This window comes from Gracilinanus agilis, chromosome 1, assembly GCF_016433145.1.
Source record: "Gracilinanus agilis isolate LMUSP501 chromosome 1, AgileGrace, whole genome shotgun sequence".
NCBI lineage: Eukaryota > Metazoa > Chordata > Mammalia > Didelphimorphia > Didelphidae > Gracilinanus > Gracilinanus agilis.
In genome coordinates, this window is record NC_058130.1 from 530,424,208 (window position 1) to 530,446,584 (window position 22,377).

General features: G+C 34.4%; 1 protein-coding gene across 1 annotated transcript in view; it reads left to right on the forward strand.

The window, feature by feature from the left end:
* The window catches only part of LOC123231737 (desmocollin-2-like), a 37,443-nt gene that overhangs the window by 547 nt on the left and 14,519 nt on the right, over nt 1-22,377 (forward strand). The window contains exons 2-11 of the mRNA XM_044658038.1: nt 1,064-1,263; nt 4,136-4,255; nt 4,620-4,775; nt 8,236-8,380; nt 10,219-10,385; nt 11,370-11,504; nt 11,962-12,147; nt 15,425-15,672; nt 20,187-20,329; nt 21,931-22,155. Coding sequence (XP_044513973.1) covers nt 1,162-1,263; nt 4,136-4,255; nt 4,620-4,775; nt 8,236-8,380; nt 10,219-10,385; nt 11,370-11,504; nt 11,962-12,147; nt 15,425-15,672; nt 20,187-20,329; nt 21,931-22,155 — 1,627 coding nt within the window. The 5' untranslated portion in view covers nt 1,064-1,161. The remainder of the gene's footprint in view (nt 1-1,063; nt 1,264-4,135; nt 4,256-4,619; nt 4,776-8,235; nt 8,381-10,218; nt 10,386-11,369; nt 11,505-11,961; nt 12,148-15,424; nt 15,673-20,186; nt 20,330-21,930; nt 22,156-22,377) is intronic.

Sequence of the window (22,377 nt, forward strand, 5' to 3'; positions counted from 1 at the left end):
TCAGAATAAAGTGGGTTTTTTTAATGGTCTAGTACAGTGATGGGCAAACTATACCAGATGCAGGCCCCCTGAAATGTTCTATCCTGGCTGCATGACATTATTCCTAATCTGACGAATACAATAAGTAGGATACATTACAATGAAACTTTGAAAGAGTTGCCTTAGAAACAGACTGACAGATAAGCATTTCTTTTCCTTTGGCCCCCTCTTTAAAAAGTTTGCCCATCTGGGGGCAGCTGGGTAGCTCAGTGGGGTGAGAGTCAGGCCTAGAGACAGGAGGTCCTAGGTTCAAACCCGGCCTCAGCCACTTCCCAGCTGTGTGACCCTGGGCAAGTCATTTGACCCCCATTGCCCACCCTTACCAATCTTCCACCTATGAGACAATACACCGAAGTACAAGGGTTTAAAAAAAAAATAAAGATATTGACTTGGACTACCATCATTTAAAAAAAAAAAAGTTTGCCCATCATTGGTCTAGCACTATCCAATGCTCCCTATTTTATTTGAAAAATTTTCAAAGTTGTCATTGACTTTTTAAAGCAGTTATTTGTTCATTTGCTTATTTCTTTCTTTAAAATGTCCAGGTAACTCCCTTCCTCCCTTGTTTTTCTTTTGTCTCTGTAAAAGTTTATGCTACTACTTCAGTTTCTAGCTTAAACTGGCTTAAAGGCTGCTTTCTTGGATTCCATGCTATTTTTGAGAAATGTGATTTTCTCAGGTGAATCATAATTTCACCTAAAATGTCAGTTCAATAATTTAAGTACTTTGTCCCTAAAAAAATTAAAATTATTCTTAATAAAACATTTTAGAGTATATCATATATATATACACATATATATATTTAAAAGGCTAACATTTATTCAAAGAAGAGTTTTTTCAGCTGAAGTATAGCTGAATCAAAACATAGATTAAAACACTGATACCTTTTTTAAAAAGTGCATCTTTGAGGCATCTAAGTGACTCAGTGGATTGAGTCAGGCCCACAGACAGGGGGTCCTGAGTTCAAATCTGGGAACATTTACTTGGATCTCTGTATAAACTTATGGTTTTTTTTCTCATTTAGTTAATCTGGAAGAATGCTTGAAGTCTGCAAACCTCATTTATTCAAGTGATCCTGACTTTGGAATTTTAAAAGATGGTTCAATATATCCAACAAATAAAATGTTATTGTCTCCAGAGAAGAGGAGTTTTGTCATATCTCTTGTGAATACTCAGGAACAGAAACAGAAAGACATAAATGTTATAATTAAACATCAAAAGAAGGTATTAAAAAAGCATGATATAGCATTTTATTTAAAAAAATATTAGTGTTTTTAAAAAATTAGCCTCTTCAAAACTGGAGGATAATTAAAAAGTACTGTTTTTGTTTCATTTTTGTTTCACTTTTTCCTTTGACTTTACTATAAAATCTCACATTTAACAAGATAAGACCTAATCACCCTCTTGGATACAAAATGATTGTGAATTGGTAAGATAGTGTTACATTCAAAACAAAGAGAGAAATGTTGTGTGATACATAGGTAGCAGGAAATACAATGGGAACTCAGAAGTTTTCAGGCTCTCAGACAGTTGCATCCAGTTAGGAACACAAAACCAAAGGGATACTGCTTATAAAAGATGATTTCTGATTGAAGATATTAAAACTTTGTTGTGATTTCACCTGGCTGATCTCTTTGCTGATGTGCCTTTGGTGATCATATATTGCCATGTATTATGTGACATAATGGTAAGGTCCACTGTTATGGCTGTGTCCTGAATCGTCTTTTCTTCTCCCTGTAGACTATTTCATTTGGTGATCTCATCAGCTTTCATGGATTCAATTATCATCTCTATGCACATGTTTCTTAGATTTATTCATCTAACCTTCCTCTCTCCTTACCTTCAGTCTTACATCTCCAACTTCCTCTTAGATATCTTGAATTGGATGTCTTATAGACATCTTCAACTCAATGTGTCCAAAACTGAACTTACTATTTTTATACAAAAACCATCCCTTTCTAATTTCCCCCATTACTGTAAAAGGTATTACCATGCTCCTAGGCCCCAATCTCATAAGCTAGAGTTCATCCTCAGTTCCATTCTTTTTTTTTTTTTTAACCCTTATGTTTCTGTCTTAGAATCCATACTAAATATTGGTTTCAAGGCAGAAGAGTGGTAAGGGCTAGGCATTTGGAGTTAAATCACTTGACCAGAGAGACATAGTTAAGAAATATCTTTGGCTGGATTTACACCCAGGACTTCCTGCCTTGGTTTCTCTATAGGGAGCCACTTTACTGCCCCTCTCAATTCCATTCCTTATTGTCTTCCCTCCCTCTCCTCTTCACAGTATTCATCCCGTTGTCAAATTCTATTGATTCTGCTTTCACAATATCTCTATACACCTTCTTTCTGCTGGCACTAGTACCTGGTACAGAGCTTTATCACTTATTAAATAGCATCAGGTTGGTTTCCCTGCTTGAAGTCTCTTCCCACTTCAGTATATCATCTATTTAGTTATCAAAGTAATCTTCCTAAAGTCCATGTCTGACCGTGTCACCCACATATTCACCCTCTTAGTAAAGTCCAATGGCTCTCCAGTGCCTATAATAAAATAAATATCCTTTCCTTTTAAAGCCCTTCTTCTATCTTATTTTTATAATCTTTGTACACCTTATTCTTCTCCACTTACTCTATGATCCTAATGACAGTGGCCTTCTCACCATTCTCGAACACAGCACTTCAACTCCTCAATGAAGGCATTTTCAGTAGTTCTCCTGAAATCCTCTTTCTCTCTTTGCTTTTCCATCCTGGCTTCTCTGGCTTCCTTTAAACCTTTGTAAAATTTCCACCTTCTACAATATACCTTTCCTGCTTCCCCTTAATGCTAGGGCAATCCCTCTGAGATTGCCTCCAAGTTTCCTTGTATATATCTTGTTTGCATGTTGACTCCTCCATTAGACTGTGTGCTTCTTGAGAGCAGGGATTGTTAAAAATTGAACTTTCCTTGTATCCCTGACATTTAGATCAGCGCCTAGCACATAGTAGGTGCTTAAGAAGCACTTTCTGTCTTGATCTGCTATTGTTCTTTGCAGCCATGAGTTTTTTATCTCATCTTTGTTTGTAATATGGCTTATCATTTATGGAGACCAGCTCCTTGTGAAGCCTTTAAAAACGAGACCTTTTATATACAAGGCATGAAGGATCACAGAAAACAGGTTGTGCTTCAGAGTGCCATTACAATGTCTTCTGGGACTAACCTTGGTCTTCTATTAATGACAGGGAGTCATTAACTTTGAGCTCCTACTAAAGACATCCCATGTCTCACCTAAGACCCGTTCTGCTAAACGTGTTCTCAAGGAAGTTAGTCAGATAGAGTGATAAGTCATCTATACAAATAGCTGTATTAAAAGGCATAATGTGATAAATGCAAAGAAGGCTAACAATTTTTTATCTATGCAAGATAAACTAACAATTTTAAATGGTTATATTTCTATTTTATAATAAAAGAAACATTATCTCCACCCTGAATTTGTATTTTTTAACCTGTTATTCAGGGAAAACCTGTTCTCCTGAAAAAAAGAGAGAAAGAAGTTGATCATATTTAAGCTCTGTGTGTAAAAAGTATTTTTCTCTTAATCCAGCCAGATTTCAATGCAACAACAAAAAAGGATTTAAAAATACTTGAAATGCAAGATGTGAACATTCTGGTTTACTTCTTATTCTTTAGGAGTAAATTTCATTAATCTTGAGAGGTCCCTAGGAAGCATGATTTATTTCCCCTTTACTTTAAATGTTCTCAGAACCTGTTATACTAGGTAAATTTTAATTAAGAATTTTTGAAACCCAGAAGTTGTAAAAATAGCAGCCTCAGCTAGCAGGCCCTTTCTAATTCTCCAGTTCTACATTTTGCCCTTCCATGTTTCCATGAATGTTATTACAATGACATGACTGCTGTAATAAGAGTTAAGATGAAGAGTTTTTGTAAATCTCTCTTTGGTGATGACTGTTAGTCAAGTTTTTAAAAGACTGATTTCAACTCCCTTAATATTCCACTATTTTATTTTTATTTCAATTCTAATTATTTGGAGATTTAGATTTATGGATGATTGGATGCTTAGAGAACACATGATTCTTGTTCGTTTTTGTTTAAATCTAGAAGCATTACAAAAGAGGCCTTCAAGAAACAATTCTCAGACGTACCAAGAGAAGATGGGCCCCTATTCCATGTTCAATGCAAGAGAATTCCCTAGGTCCTTTCCCCTTGTTTCTTCAGCAGGTAAAGTTTATACACACACACAAATGCTTCAGATTCTCAGTTCAGACTGACTAACTTTTCAGATACTTAGAAATTTATCTGGACTCAATTATCATTAACGAGGTTTCCCAACTTTTGGGGTTATATTTCAGGTATTTTATTTCTATCTTTAAAATCTAGTGCTAATTACTTAATTTCCTTCTCATTTCTAGGTATTTCCTACTGTGCTTTATACATTAAAGATACTTATGTATAGCTATTATTTTTTAAATTATCTCTCCAAATTCCATAAGCATATAACTATGTACATTCAAAATTAATTTTAAAAAAGTAATTTTTCATAAATTCTGACCTTTTCTAAATATATTATTTACTCTACATATAGGTCCAGTCTGATTCAGCCCAGAAATATACTGTTTACTACTCCATCAGTGGACCTGGAGTTGACCAAAACCCTCTTAATTTATTTTACATAGAAAAAGATACTGGGAATTTATTTTGTACTGGTCCTGTAGATCGTGAGACATATGAGGCTTTTGAGGTATGAGTTTAAATTATTTATGAAGTTATTTATAGCTCATTCTGTTTGTTGCTCGATGTTTATATTAACTTTTGTTGTTCTCAATGTGTCTATCCTTCTCATGTTATGTTCTAAGCGGATCTTAATGTCCAAGTAAAGTATTTTTTTTAGAAATTTGTACCTGCTGACAATTGCCTCATCTCTAGTGAAGCTGTATTGTATATTCAAAAGGACTAAGTGTATTTAGAGTAAAAGTGCCTGGGTTTAATTCCCATTCTATAACAATTTGAACAAAATATATCTTTGTTCTAGGCTTTACTTTCCTCAGTGGTAAAAGGAGGAAGTTAGACTCAGTGGGTACCTTTCTAGCTTTGAAGCTATGATCTGACCATGTTTGAACTGAAAGTTAGTTTGTATGTGACTAAAACAAATTGTGTCTAGGACTACATTTTCTCTTATTTTCTATAGAACAAGTAGTGATCTGGAATTACCAATCTAATTAATCCTTGGAAAAAGCCCTAAGAAGGGCAACAACCATGTTTAAAGAACTGGAAAAAATCTATATAGAACTTTAAAGACAAAATAAGAGAGGCTAAAGAAAAGTGCTTATGGTAACCAGAAAGAATAAGGTCTTTGACTGAGATACAAGTTTAATTGCTTCACTGTTCATCATGTAAGGTAATAGAACTTTAAGGTTTACCTGATATATTTGTTTATAGAGCTAGAATGAGAGATATTTAAATTTCATAGTTTTGTTAAGCTATTTATCATGATTTGCTATGAGAACTTCTTGATGAGCAGACTAAAACTATGACCCATGAAATGTTAAAATTGTAGTAATTATACCATCTTTTAGTGTCAATATGAGGATTAAGAATTATTTACTCTAGCCTCTTATTTACTAAAGACCACTTTAATGTATAATTAGGTATTTGCTTAATTCCCTTGCCCTTTTATTACAAATTCAATTCATTTCAGTCTCTTGAGTTAGAAGATATCTAATTTAACTTAAGTATCTCCTCAATAACATACTCCTCAAATGGTCATACCTCTTTTGCCTTTGATTGAAGACTTTTAGTAAAAGGGAGCCCACTAATTCCTGAGGCAATCCATTCAATTTGGAATAGCTCTACTAGTTGGGAAATTTTCTCAAACATTAAGGACAATTTCTTTAGTTATAAACTATTACACCATTTGAACTATAGCAGCAATATATCAGTACTATTTGTCCATTATAAAAAAACATGAAATTGTGATGGTAGTCTAGAAAGAGAACCTTTTCATTTTGAAGGACTCAGTTATATAATAGCAAAATACATGAAGCATGCTAATAATGAAGATAAAACTAAAGATTATCTACTACGTAGGTATTTAATAGTGAACATTAGACAAAAGTTAAAAATTTGAAATAGAGGTTATGAAAATGCTTTTTTGGAAGATCAGGGCAAATAATAATAATGAAATACACTTTAATAGCTTTTTTGTATAGCCTAATATCCATATTCTTCCAGAAAAGTAAAAGTCTATGACTAATTGGAAAAGTCAAAGAAGAAATTATTACATGGAAAAAAGTATTCCGCAACAACAGAAATTCAGTAAATTAAACTGAATCAATTTTAATTAAATGCCTACATGCAAAGCATTTTCCCTAGACACTAGAAATACAAGAATAAAATTAGATGCTGGCCTTGTAATGGAGAAACTTACAATCTAATTGGAGAGAAAGGGAAGGGATATAAACAAATATTGAGTAAAATGCAGGTTAGAAAGCAAATGAATTTCAGGTTAAGGAGAAGGAAGAGTTAGGAAGGCTTATGCAGGAGGTGATGAATTTAGACTTTAACAATGGAAAGAATTTCAGCAGATAGAGATGGAAAACTGTATTTTAGCCATGAATGATGGTGTGAGCAAAAGTATAGAGGTTGGAAACTGGTACAGGTTTGCCAAATAGCAGATCTGGCAGTTTGTCATCCAGTTTGACTGAAATGTAGAAAATATATAAAGATATAAATCTGAGAAGGGAGTTTGGAGCCTATGTTATATATGCCCTTAAATGCCAAGCTAAGGGGTTTGACCTTTTTTTGTTTGTCATTTGAAGGTTTTTTAGGTGATATGATACCTAAAAGGAAGTCTATGGAATGTGTGTCAGGTTAGGGACATACTAGAAATGAAAATCAATTGAAAAGACTTTCTCTTTCCTTGAAAACAAAAAAATAAACAAAAAAAAAAAAACAAGAATTTCTTCAAATACATTAAAGAGGGAAAGCTATCTAGATATGGGGTTAATCTCTTAATTCCTTTGCAAAAGATAGTCCTAGAGTTAGGGGTGACATGGTCCATTGGAGTAGGTAGCCTTAAGATTGTTTTAACAGATCAGGTGGCCAAATGATGAATGTTTGTGGGAGGGTTTTGGCAGTCATTAGGGGGAGGGTGTGTAGATAAAATCAAAAGGATTGATTGAACCAGGATAATTTACTAGCACTAAAAGAAACACTCAGAGATCTTCATGGGGTAGGATTGTAGAGACTAGGAATCTTTTTTTGGGGAAAAAATCTTTAATGGGAATTCCTATACTAGATTGTCTTTCTTTTTCTTTTCCTTTTCTTTTTTCTCTTTCTTTTATATTCTTCTCCCTTGCCCTTATTCTAGATGTATGTATAATTTGTTACAATATATTAAAGCAAAGTTTTATGTTTCTTGTTCATAATTTAAAAACTTGTTGGCTTAAAGCTTTGCATATTGTCATTCTCTTCTGTCATCCCCAGCTAATAAACTTAGTTGCCTCCAGTGCTCTGGGAATAGGAATCTCTGATGGGGAAAAGTTTCCTCACTAATATTATAGTCAAATATTTCCTATTTCACTATATGTATATCGCTGTCAATTTGGTTTACAAATATCCACCTCTATTTCATTTTGATTTTTCTAAGACTATCATGAGTTAAAACAGGATCAGTATCCATGATAAACTCTTTGAAACACAGAAAACTATTTTATTTTTCTTAGTTACATGTTCATTTTCTTCCTGTTATTTCTATTTCCCAATTTCAAAAGATATGTTTTAATTTCAAATTTGTTTCCATCACAAAGATTTTAGGGTATGTAATATAAATGAATTAATAGGAAATATAACCAGGAAACTCATCTTTGGTTGCCTTCTGTACACATCTCTGAGTATGGGCAGAGCTTAGAATAGCAATAGAGTCCCTGAATTTAAATGTCATTCTTCATTCTTCTAGTCTAGACCTACTTGACTCTGGCTTATCCTTCTGCATTTCTAATTTACATTTGAAGTGTAACACTTTCTAAAAATAGTCTTATATCTCTTATTGTGGTTGATATAATGCCACTTCCAATTTCAGTTCTGTTGTGCTTTATAGAGGTGATGAAAAAATATTTAAAAAGGAAAATGAAGAAATCTCTGACTTTAGTTTGTTGCTATCTTATTTTATTAAATTATTATATTGTGCTCTTCTTTTATAGTTAGTAGCATATGCCACTACTCCCGATGGATATTCTTCAGATGTTCCTTTACCACTTACTATCAAAGTTGAAGATGAAAACGACAACTACCCAATCTTCACAGAGTCAGTTTATAATTTTGAGGTTCTTGAAGGCTCTAGAATTGGTAAGCACATTGTTTATAATTATTAACATTGTTTGCTCTGAATATTGTCTTTAAATATTTTTTTAATTTGTCAAATTTCATATTGACTTGGTGTTGCAGTAAATCATCTTGCCTTCAGTGGAAGCCTCTTATAAAGAAATTCCTTCTATAGGCAGATATCAGATATTTAATCTTGTTCATGCAACTTCTGCTTTATATAGATCCCTTGCTTCTTGTTTCTTTGTATTGTTGCTTGTGTTTAACTCCTACAAGAGCCACTAAACCAAAACTCAAAATATCTGTTTTAACTATTATTCATGTTGTTTTTTTCCATCTGCTCATCTAACTACCCCTGATAATTTAGCAAGAGGTTGCTTTAATGTAGTTTCTTTAAAGAAAATTTACCCCTTCTGCTTAACCCATTTCCCTTAACCTCTTCACTCTCTAAAGAAAGAAAAAACTTTTTATTTTGAGTTCCCAATTCCCACCATCCCTCCTATCCTTCCCCCATTCATTGAGAAGGCAGGCAAGCTGATGCCTATTATATGTGTGAAGTCATGCAAAACATATTTCTATATTATGCTATATTATAGATATATATATATATTATATCTATGTTGCCAAAAAAGCAAGCAAAATAAAATGAAAAAGATATGCTTCAATCTGCAATCAGGGTTCACCAGTTCTCTATCCAAAGGTGAATAGCATTTTCTCTCATGAGTCCTTTGGAATTGTCATGAATTATTTTATTGATTAGAAAGCTAAATTTTTCACAATTGATCATCATTACAACATTGTTGCTACTATATATGGTGTTCACTGGGTTCTGTCACTTGACTTTGGACCAATTCACATAAGATTTCCCAGATTTTTCTGAAACTATTCTGCTTGTCATTTATTATAGCCTAATAGTGTTCCATCACAATCATATGCCACATCTTGTTTAGTTTTTACCCAATTGATGGGCATTCTCTCAAGTTCTAATTTTTTGCCATCATAAAAAGATCTATCAATTTTATTAATAATAGAGACTTTGCATTCTTTTGGATGACTATAGTTTTCTTATTATTTTAACTTTACATAGCTTATTAATTCAAATCAAGTAACTTCCTGACAACTAATAACATTATAGATAAAGTATGTAATTTTGGAAATACATTGTATTTGAGCCATGCTAAATAGAAAGCACAGTGGTTGTTCAACACATAGTTACATATAATTGGTAGCTTAAAAATATTTTAAATTATTTGTGAAAATTTATGAAAGGCATCATAATTGAACTTGGGGTCAGTGACACCTAAAATTAAGTTTTGTGTCAGGCACATATTATGCTATGTGACTCAGAGTAAGCCACTTAAGTTTTCGGTGATTTAAGAAATTCTATAAATTAAAGAGAAAGTACCATCCTAAATAGATGGAAGAATTTTCTTGATGTGGGAGTTTCTCAGGCTATTTCAGTTGCAGGTCTATTCTCTATCTATATTTAGGAAAATGCTATAAAAACATTTAAAGTTATTTCTTTTCAGAATTATTTATCATATTTTTGATTATACTCTCATGAATTTTCTGAGTATAGGTTTACTCTCATTAATAGCATGGATTAGTTCCACAAAACCTTAATGTTGTATCAAGTGCTATTATAGGGACAGTGAATTTCACAGAAATAATAAATCATCTATCCAATAGTGGTCCAGCAAGATTTTGAGAATTAATGGCGTGGGGTTAGCATAACACTTGGAACAGTAGTAAGGTAAAAAAATATTATTTGAGGCCACCTTATTAGGATAAAACTATATAGGTGGGAGGAATAATGTATTTTTGTGGAGACTGAAGAGGTTTTTTCCCCCCAAAATGCATAGGCACTACGGTGGGGCAGGTATCTGCGACAGACAGAGACGAGCCCGATACAATGCATACTCGCCTGAAGTACTCCATTATGGATCAACAGCCCCCTTCTCCTAAATTATTTTCAGTAAATCCAGTTTCAGGTGTGATCACTACAGTATCACATCAGATGGACAGAGAGGTAAGTTTTAAGCATAACATCTAATATCAGCATCAGGTTTCACTGAAAATACTACTAAAATGGTTCTATTGGGCAGCTGGGTGGCTTAGTGGATAGACAGTCAGATCTCTTACCACTCTTCTGCCTTGAAACCACCAATACTTAGTACTGATTCTGAGACAGAAGGTAAGGTTTTAAAAAACAGTATTTCCAACTTAGAGAAATGCCTTTTTGCTGAAAGTTTGGGTGGGAGGTGGGGAGTGCTAGTCAGTGAGATTTTTAAAAGTCAACATACAGTGAGAGGATGTTATGTGATTTTTATATTTTATTTAACCTGGTTCTTTTGTTAATTTAATATTGTGAGATGCACCAAAAAAAAAAAGGAATATGATATTTGGGGGGTTAGTTACCCAAGGATGGAAGAACAGTATAAAGTAGGATGAATGTAAGTAAGTAAGTACAATGGGATTGTCTCATGAAAATCATTCTTGAAATTGTTATTTTGATTTTTCATGTGGATTGATAGCTTATTTTTTCATGGGTTCATTCAACTGAAACCATGGTTATAGTCAAATCTAAATGAAGATCACTCTACTTTGCTTTATCCATGGCTGGAACCTAAATAAGTCTAAACCCTTAACTTCTATAAGTGGACTTGAAGAAATATGGTTTTGGTCATGAAAGGAACTGAAAGAACAAATGTGGATGATGGACCAACACATGCTGATTGTTTGTCTTGAAAGAAGTATTCGGAATACAATGTAGTATCTCTAAAAAACAAAATGTATAATTTTGATATGTAAAATTATAAAGTTTTAAACAAACAAATCTAAGTTTAGATCATAATTCAGATTATAAGGGAAATAATTTACTATGAAAAAATTATAAGTTTCTCTGATAAATGTCTATATCCAAGACATATTCATGAGAAAAAGATTCATTCCCAAATTGATATATGATCTTAAACCATGAATAAACATTAACTTTTCCCATTTTTGGTTGTAGGTGGTAGACAAATATAAGTTGACAATGAAAGTACAAGATATGGATGGTAAATTTTTTGGTTTGATGAATACATCAATTTGTATCATTTCAGTAAAAGATGCAAATGACCATGTGCCCACTTTCACAAAGTCTTCAGTAAGTATTCATTTCTATTTAACATAAATTATATTATATCTAATTGAAATATCTAAATATTTCCACCATGAATCATGTTATATGAGTTAATATAATGTTTAACTTCCTGAAGAAACCTACAGAATGGACTGTATCATTATTCAAATTACTTCAAGTAAAATTAAAGCTTCAGTAGCTGATGTACATAAGAAGTAGAAAACTATTTTTATCATTTTGATTAGTATAGTGGTTGTATTCCCTTGTCACATAGACTTGGCCAAGGTTTGCTCAAAATGCATCATTTAAAAATTACCTTTAATAACAGGACAATTTGAATTCCTTATTTTAAACCATTTCTGTGAATATTATGACATCAAGTGCTCTTGGAGTTGGGGGAGGGAGGAGAGCTTTCATCACCCTTAATATAGTTTTCTCTGTTTGTAATGGAAATTTCTAATAGGACTTTTCTTTATTTCAGTATGAAATCTCAATTGAGGAAAATACAGTCAAGAAAGATATTTTGCGAATAGCCGTAGAAGATAAGGATTTGCCTAACACTCCAAATTGGAGAGCTAATTATACGATTTTAAAGGGTAATGGAAATAAAAATTTTCAGATTGTGACAGACCCCAAAACCAATGAATGTGTTTTATCTGTTATTAAGGTAAGAAAAAAGAAAAAAATGATTGCTTGGATAGTCTGAAACTTGCCATATTGACTTGAATTAAGTGAAATGAACTTTGTGATATACAGGAATAAAGCAAATACTTAGATTTTTTTTCATGTCAACCTCTAGTTCTGAGTAGAATTCTTTGACACTTGGATATATAATTGGGAAGTCTTGACCCTTCTGTGAATCTTCAAATATTAAAACCAGAAGAAAAGTTTTTCCAAAGTAAAAAGGAAGCCATATTTTTTCCTGCTCTCATGTGCTGCTATGGAACTATTAAAGTTCAAAAGCCTTAGAACTAAGGCAAAATTTTCTCAAATTAGTTTGTTTAAGCTCACATTTTTGACCAAAGGATTCTAGGATGAATATCTATGGCACCCCAACCTATAATAGGGTTCAAGTGGCTGGACCCCTGAGTTACTGGTAGCTTCCTATTGCTGACAAATATCATGAACTTTTCTCATATAATTATCTGAGAGACAACATGACAATAATGGAAAAAAATCCCCATTAAATTTGGAGTCAAAGGTCATGTTTCATATTCTATCCTGGCCTCTGATTAGCTATGTGAACTGCAACAAGTCACTTGGCCTCTAACAATCTAATTTCCTCATCAGTAAAATTAGATGTTTGTTATATGTTCTCTAAGACCGCTTCTTCCTCTAAAGAAGAAAGTCTTATTTGTGTGTGTGTGTGTGTGTGTGTGTGTGTGTGTGTGTGTGTGTGTGTATGGGGGGGGCATCTTTGGCAGTCTAGTATAAATCTTACAGCTACTTTTCAGAATAAAATTTTTAAATAATTGAAAGGAATGACACATTTTGTTTAGAAAAATTTAGTGAAGATGAATATGTAATTTTTTCATTCAACTTACAGACCCCTTGTTAAGAACCCTTGCTCTAAACTAAGTGATTCTTAGATAAACAAAAAAAGCTACCAACTTAGTGATTTCTGAATTAGTCATGTTTTCAATCTGTTGTTGTTCAGTCGTTTTTCAGTCATATCTGACTCTTCATGTCCCCATTTGGGTTTTTGACAAAGATATTGGAGTGGTTTGCTATTTTCTTCTGCAGATTATTTTAGAGAGGAAAGTGAGGCAAACAGTGTTAAGTGACTTGCACAGGTTGACACAGTAAGTACTTAAGCCAGATTTAAACTATGAAAGATGAGTCTTCTGGACTCCAGACCCAGCACTGTATCCACTATATCACCTAGTTGCCCTTATTTTCAGTAGCATCCCAGAAGTAAATACTGATATTTGAGTATTTTTAACTCATCGTATCTGCTGGAATTCAAATATTATGGGGAGCTTCTGGCTTCTTGGAAAGGGCATGCTATTGGGAAATTAGTATCACATTTCACTAATATACTCAGTGGGTAAAGTTTGAAACCACTTTATATTTTTTTATACTTTAAATCTCAGAATCATAGGAATTGGGCAGCCATTGAGTTCCAATCCAAACTAGAAACAATGCCATATCCAACCAACTTTTTCCTTTGTGGTTATTCTCTCTATCATCTAAGTTGGAGCATATACACAGACAGTCTCTTTCATTCTCCATCCATTTTAATTTTAAACCCTTTGATCTGATTTGAAAGATACCTTGTAAATATTATTAGATTCTGTTAAGTGTTTTCTATATCTGGTAAGCAAATAGTCATCTGTGTATTGTAAGTTATATAAAAATCCCATTTTTAGACATAGCCTTCTTAGCCAACTGTTCTATTCACAAATTAGTATTTTTCTTCTATCTCCCTTTCCTTCAATGAACAACAATAAGAATAATGTAACTTGTGTCTTTGTATTCTTCAGTTTCTTATTCAAAATTTCACAATTGCTGACAAGACTTTTTTAGGTTCTTTTCTGAAGTTTTCTTTTTTTTGCCCATGTGACTAGGTAGCTGTCAATTGTTTCTAATAATTGTAAGTAATTCTCAATTGTGCCATGGACACATGGACACATGTTCCAGAAAGACAATAAATTTTTCTGTTGTGGTTAAAAGGTTGACAAATAACTGCCTCAGTTACCACGGAGCAAAAAAACCACCAACCTCTCTTGTTATTCTTCTCATTCTTTGGCTCTTAAGTATCAGTGAATCCCCAATTTCTACTTCTCTTAGAATGCATAAGTATCTGGGGAAAGAGTTGAGGAGATGAAAGAAAAGGGAGTCTGTATACAATCAGACAACAAGTATTTATTAAACATTCTCTGTGTGCCTGGCATTCTACTAAATTTTAGAGATACAAAAAAAAAGGAAAATAGACAAACAAAACTAAATGGAAAACAGTTGCTGCCCCCAAAGTGCTCATATTCTAATAGAGAAGAAAAAAATTATCAAAAATACATATAATATAAATGGAAGGTAATCTCAGAGGAAAGAGATGAGTAGGGAGAAGGAACTAGGAGGGATAGCTAAGTAAGACCCTTTAAAGAATGTAGATTAGTATTGAGTTTTGAAGGAAGCCAAATAAGCCAGAGAGTAAAGGTGAGGAAGAGGAACATTCTTAGCATGAACACAGGGTTCAGTTGTATAAATGTTGAGAGTACTTGGAAAGCATGATTCCTTGTGAGTTTTTTCATTAATTTTCTAAAACAAAAACTAATAAACCCTTAATCTTGATTAGCCAGATTAACCCTCTTTACATTGGAGTGGCAGTCTCCCATAATGTCACACTGTCTGTCCTTCAAAATTGGGCTCTGCATTGTTTACCTGCTGTCCTCCCAAGTGATTATCACCTGGGACATACTGGAGAAAAAGTCAGCACATTCCAAGATTTATGGTCTAGGGAGTGCATGAGATTCTAGAATCTCCTTTAGCTAGAAATGATACAAGTAGCAGTAGTAGTTGGTGATTCTCTACTCAGGGGTAACTGAGGCACCCATTTGTCAACTTGATAACAACAGTAGAGAACACTACTGTCTTTGTGGAGTATGTATCCATAACAGGGAACCTCCCAAGACTTATCAAAACAAATGACAGCTGCCTATTTCTAATTATTCCTTTGGAGCAATGGTGCTCTTCCTCCCCCCCCCACCACCACCATAGAGACATATGAGGATTACAGGTTTATGGGCTTTCATAGGAGGCAGAACTGGAGGGATCTTAAAGATCATCTAATTGTCCTCATATTTGGGGTATATGTATAATTATGAGACTGAATTTTCATATCTCTTCTTATTTGGATGGGATTCCATTTGTTCTCTACTTTGACTACTTACCATTGACTTGACCATGTTGCATATGCACATTTAAACTGATGATGTCTTTTGTAGCCACTGAACTATGAAGAAAATCACAAAGTGACGCTGGAAATTACTGCAGCCAATGAAGCACCATTCTCCAGTGATATACGGAGCATGAACACAGCTACAGTCACCATTAATGTTATAGATCAGGATGAAGGTCCAGATTGTAACCCAGCAGCACAAAATGTTCGCATTAAGGAAAATGTTGATGTGGGGACTAGAACCAGTGGGTATAAAGCACATGATACAGAAACCAGAAGCAGCAGTGATATAAGGTACAAATAATTCTTTATCTAAATATATAATTAAATAAATGGATGTGAACAATTCCTTATCTACATACACAGTGTCCTCTCCTGCCTGAGTGAAGTCCAGGGATTAGGCAAACACCAAGGCTAGGGAAGGGCAATCCCCTGCTGAGGAAACAAGCAGGATCTGGGTTAGGAGCCAAGAAAGTAGAAAATTAAAAGTGAGACCGTGTCCTTATTAGGGTTTCATCAGAGCACTGAGATTCCAGGTGCTGTAATGAGCTGAAAAACCGGTTTTAGGAATGGAGCTTGAGGTTAGGAGGTTAGTACTGGATCAGGAAGCAACATACAAACCATGTCAGAAGAACTGACCATTTGTCTGACAGTCACCTTCCTTTGTCAGCTGTTTGCATTTCTCCACCCTTACCCTTTGCTGATAAGAAGCACTGCCACAGGCCAGGGTCAGCTTTGTTTTCTCTTGATTTGTCCTTCTGAAAGAATACTATGACTTCAGACACCATTCTACCAGTCAGGAGACCTCTCTAAACTTGCTGTGGTTTGGAATAGCCTTGGGGAAGGAGGAACTCTCTAGGGCTGTCTGTGGCTTGTGCATTTTTCCAGGTTCCATGTCCTTTCTTTAGCTTTGTATCATTGCCAGTCCACAAAGTCCTGAAGGTTGTCCCACTGCCTATGTGAGGCAATAATCATCTAAACAATGTATTTTTCCAACCTTTATCCTATTATCTATAGCAGCCAAGGATGTGAATTCAATGTAAATTTCAAAATATTTATGAAGCACCCCTAATATACTTAATTCTAGACACTAGGGACACACTCAGGGCCAAAAGGAGATTAAAAGGTTTCTACTCTTGGAGAATATTTCAGTTCACTATTGAGGTGATTTTGCTAGAAAAATTTCTCTAGACCAAAGGGACAGGAGGGATGGAATGAGAATAATCACTCAATAGGAGAGTGGAATTAGAATCTGGTTGATGAACCAATTTCTGGGAAGATATGTCAGGGTAGAGATTATGAGAATATAGGCAAATTTGGGGCTCCAAGGGGCATGGTATTGTCAACTTCTCATTCCTATGCCACTTTTCTTGTTGCAAGTTAGTCGTTTGGCTTCCAGCTTCTCTAGGAGCTGCAGAACATAGGGTGGATGGGGGTGGACAATAATGGTGGAAATCATAGTTCTTATAGAAGTCCATGTTCTCAGTGGATGAATGAATGGTATTACAACAAAAATTCAGGGTGGGCATTAGGTGGAGGAGCCATTCTGGGAGTAAGGATGTTCCTTGAGATATTTTCTAGGATTTAGTTCATGTTCTACTTATGACAGATAGAAAAAGGAAAGTTTCATGAAGGAGTGAATTCTTTCCATGTCATTCAGGAGGGCAAATTATCAAGAAATATGAGAGAAACTAATGTAATGTGAAAAGGGAAGAATACATAGCAAAAACAAAATATTCTTCAGGAACAGGCAGGTGGCTTTGGCTGTGATTGGAGTCTAGAGAAGGAAATGAGGCATCTTGGAACAAATCAAAATAAGATCCTATGTCTAGGTCTAAAGTCGTCTGTGATGAAATTTAATGTTGTCACCACCTAGGAATGAGGGAAGGTTATAGAGATTTTAGCAATATTGCTTGCTCTGTCCTTATATCTATCCCAGTTCCTTAGGGTAGGCACATACCTCATGATTTGATATTTGAGCTCACATTATGTCACCACTGTAGTTACCTAGTTGTGTCACAATTTCAGTCACAACCAGGCATAATATTCTGAATTTTTCATGTGGCCTTATTCTGAGCCATTGTGGAAAATATAAAACTTTAACAATAAAGCCTCACTAGTCAGGTTGTATCTAAGCAGCACTGGGCAGAAAGGTGGTTTCTAAGTGGAAAGCCAAGCAAGTGAGGTATAGGACCCCTCTGACACTGAAAAATGGTCATCCTGGTGGAATAGGTCTATTCTTGTCCATCTGAAAGTTGGGTAACTAAATCTGATTATAAGCTTCCTTCATTTCCTTCTGGCAGATGAATTTTATTGCTTTGTTAAGGTATAGGAGCAATAATTTGTATAAAGCTTTAGTTAGAGTGACTGATCACTTAGATGTCCAGTTTGGCTTTTCATGATAACACATCTACCTTCACATTTCACAGTTCAGCATTATAAGTCAGGGTAAAGGTGAATCTGCCCAATTGACCTGGCATTGAAATTGCCCTGGATTGTTATGGTGCAGTAGAGTTAGAGTGCTAGACTTGGAGTAAGGAAGATGTGAATTCAAATCCTGCTTCAAATTCAAATGTGATCCTGAGCAAGTTATTTAATTTCTTTTCAGGCTCAGTTTCCTCATCAGCAGAATGACAATAATGATAGTACACAGAGAGGTTGTGAGGATCTAATGAGAAAATAATTTTGTAAACTGCTTAGGAGAGTGCCTGGCACAAAGTAAGTGCTCTAAAAATTTTATGTTGTACTTAGTAGTAGTAGAAGAAGAAGTAGTAGTAGTAGTAGTAGTAGTAGTAGTAGTAGTAGTAGTAGTAGTAGTAGTAGTAGTAGTAGTAGTAGTAGTAGTAGTAGTAGTAATAGCAGTAGTAGTAGTAGTAATAGCAGTAGTAGTAGTAGTAATAGCAGTAGCAGTCCAGGTAGGTCATGAATATCTTTGCATGAATAGAAGTTCTTTCCTCACTTAGGACCTCAATGCAAGTTGTCTTGCTGAAGTCAGTAAACCTTTTAGTTGATAGTTTTAACTCTAAGATGGTAAGGGATGCACCTTTGAACTTCTAAAGTAATTTGTCTACATTGTCCAGGGTGTGGAAAGGGTGGTAGTTTAGTCTGGTAGGGAGTAACTTAGCAGAAAACCTGCTCTGCTTTGTCAGGATACCCACAAAAGTTACCTTGGCTCATTCTCAAAGGATTCCTCAGTGCTAGTAGCCCATGAGCATCTTTCACTGCCTAGAAGCTTAAGGGGATTCACTGCTCCATGGAAGAAGTGTGAAGCTGTTCCAGGTGCTGTATAGGTCTAAGGTTCACTGACTCCCACTCTGCCTGAACTAAACTTTTGCTTCTCTCTTTCTGAAGCAATAGAAAGTGCACCTGACAAATTAGTGATTTTTCTAATGTTTGGGCCAAATTTCTTCACAGCTCTGGAGCCTTCTTGATAGGGGAACTGGCTTTGACATTGTAGGCTTCAAGTACTGAGTTAGATAAAATTGTGGTAGTCTAACATGGGGAGGACTGGCTGTGTGTACCAGGAATTATTAAAAAAACAAAACCAAAAACAAATAGGCAAGAGGACAGCACTTCTCTAGAAGAGAAAAGTGGTTTCTAAATGGAAAGCCAAAAAATTGGGACACTAATGCATTGCTAGTGGAGTTGTGAATTGATCTAACCATTCTGGGAGGCAATTTGGAATTATGCCCAAATGACTTTAAAGGAATGCATGCCCTTTGATCTAGCAATACTAGGTTTGTACCCCAAAGAGATAATAAAAAAGAGTTGTACAAAAATATTCATAGCCATGCTCTTCATAGTGGCAAAAAATTGGAAAATGAGGGGGTGTCCCTCGATTAGGAATGGCTGAACAAATTGTGGTATCTCATGATGATGGAATACTATTATGTTGTAAGGAATGATGAAATGCTTGATTTCTATATGAACTGGAAAGACTTCCATGAACCGATACAGAGTGAAATGAGCAGAACCAGGAGAACACTGTACACAGAAACTGAAACATTGTGGAATGATCAAATGTAATTAACTTTGCTACTAATAGCAATGCAATGATTCAGGACAATCCCAAGGGATTTATGAGAAAGAATGCTATCCATATCTAGAGAAAGAACTGTGGGAGTAGAAATGCAGAAGAAAAACATATGATTTATCACTTGTTTATATGACTTGGGGTTTGGGTTTTAAAAGATTACTCTGTTACAAAAATGAATAATATGGAAATAGATATTGAGTGATAATACATGTATAACCCAGTGGAATTGCCTCTACTCTGAGAGTGGGAAGGAAAGAGAGAAGGGAGAGAGCATAAATCATGTAACCATGGAAAAATATTTAAAAATAAGTAAATTAATTTAAAAAATAAATAAATGGAGAGCCAAATAAGTGTAAAGCAAAGGTCAAACTTGGTTCAGAGAACCCAAGTCTCAGATGGGTGGGTTGTGGGTATGAAACCAATTAATTGTAAGGACAGAGAGAATCAAGCTTTGAAGTTAGCTTTGCATGAGATGACACATACAGGAGTTTAAAAGAACCAATCACTTAGTTGGCTGGAGCCTGTCTCCCCACAGCGTTCGTCTTTTATGATGGTCCCTTTTATTTCCTGTCCTTGCCCTTGCTGATAGGCTGGGGTACTTTCTAGGCCTGTGTTCATCATGCTTTCTCCTTACAGCTTCAGCAGTAATGGGATCATGCTTTCAATGTATTTGCAGAATCATAATAAGAAAGTCATTTAATGTCAGTGTTATATTTTGGAATGATTCACATTTGTAAGTTTCATAAAATTTTTTTTGATTTCTTATTAACAGGTATAAGAAATTAAATGATCCCAAAGGGTGGGTCACTATTGATGAAACTTCAGGGTCAATAATAACTTCCAGAAAACTGGACAGAGAGGCAGAAGTTGTTAAAAATGGTGTTTACAGCATTACAGTGCTTGCAATAGACAAAGGTAAATAGACATTTGTAATATTGAAAAGAAATCACCATAAAGTGATGCCAGAACTCAGTTAACCAAAGTGTATTTATTATTGTACTGCTTTTTATTACTAATGTCCAGTCGAGGTTTACATCCTTTTCTATTGCTATTGAAACTTAATGTCTACTCTGTATTGGCCTTTTTTATTGATAATTTAGAAATCTTTTTCTAATTATTTCTAATTTATATATTGACTTTTATATTTATTAAATATTCCATCTAAGATTCATGAGATAAAATACGATAAACTCATGATGACCTGTGTGTAGGTTGTTCATTTTTTGGATTAGCTCAGAGAAATATGTAATATATATTGAAAATATGTATTGTATTTCATGTATACATATATATTATACATATAAGTATGTATAATAGAATATACCAGGTATAATAGTATCTATAGCATATATAAGATGTAGTTATATATGTGCATATCAACAATGTATAATGTATTATACAGTAATATTAAATATGTATATATTTGTATGTGTGTGTGTGTGTGTGTGTGTATATATATTTATATATATGCAATTTCACTGTTACTCCTAAGGAACTACCTAGTGTGTTTTGAGGCTACTTTCTCTGCCTACATTTAGCAAGTGTTGAGGGAGTGCATATGTTATCATTAATTTAAGGTAGACTTTTAGAAATCCTTTGTTGGTCATAATCAAACTCCTACATTTTATAGATGATGAAACTTAGGCCTAGAGATTTGGGCATTCAGTGATTTGTGCTTTTGGATACTGTAGCATGTGAAAATCTACCTTGGCATATGATGAAAGGGAATTGGTATTTATATGGAGGATGGAATCATTTGAATAAAAGCGAGGATCTTGAAAGTGTTGAAGTAGTTTAACATCAAATATCAGTGGAGTTGATTTTATTTTTTTTCAACAGCATAGTATTCATAATAGTTTATTAACTACTTTTGCATATCTTTTTAGGTTACCATTCTCCTAATTGAAGTTTAACTTATTCAGGGTGATAGTCAGCTATAGATTATCCTTCCTCAAAATTGCTTGTTTTTCCTGGACATACTCCCAATATAGGACAGCGTGTTGGTCATTTAAGTGCCTATTTACACTGCTTGTAGAAATGAAGAAAACAGAAGAGAATGTTCAAAATAAGAAACTTTAGTCTTGTCTTTAGTAGACCTGACAAAAACGTTTTTGGGAGGGGGGGAACATGGATAGATAGGTTCAAATAAGAAATTTGAATTATAGAGGCATTCTATTTTGGTATTTTCCCTGATTTTCCCTATTATGTTTGCATTGTTTCACTACATTAATCAGAAATAACTATGCCAGAGGTTAGGATAGTGATCAACTCAAATGATATATTTTAAGTTTATATAATTAATATTTTTACTGCATTAGTTTCTCTTCACAATGTCTTATTATTCTGATTATAGAGTCCCAAATATTGAGAGTAGGATGGGGGAGGGATGCAAACATTCAGATGTAGTAAAGGATTTAAGATTCTAAATGATTAGGATTTAAAATTGAATCTAATTGATTACTATCAAGAAATGGATAAAAGAGTATAAGATACATTGAAATTTTTCATTTTCCTAGATGGTAAAACATGTACTGGCACACTTGGAATTATCCTTGAAGATGTGAATGATAATGCTCCAATCATCCATCAAGATAAAATAATACTTTGCAAACCAAAGATGGAATATACGACAATTGTTGCTGTTGATTCTGATGAACCCACAAATGGGCCTCCATTTGATTTCCGATTAGGACCCAGTTCTCCTGATATCCAGAAAATGTGGACAGTTACCAGGTTTAATGGTACTTGTTCTATTCTTTAATTTCTTATCTACTAGATGCTTGATATATGCTAAGAACCTGAGGTACAAAGATTAGTACAATACAAACTCTGTTCTCAGGGAAAGTAAGCACTGGTTTTGGGAGGAGTATGACTAGGAAGAACTTCCTACAGAAAATGGGATTAAAATTGAGTCTTTAGGGAATTCAGGAAAGTTAACAGGCAGAAGGCTGTTAGGAGCCAGA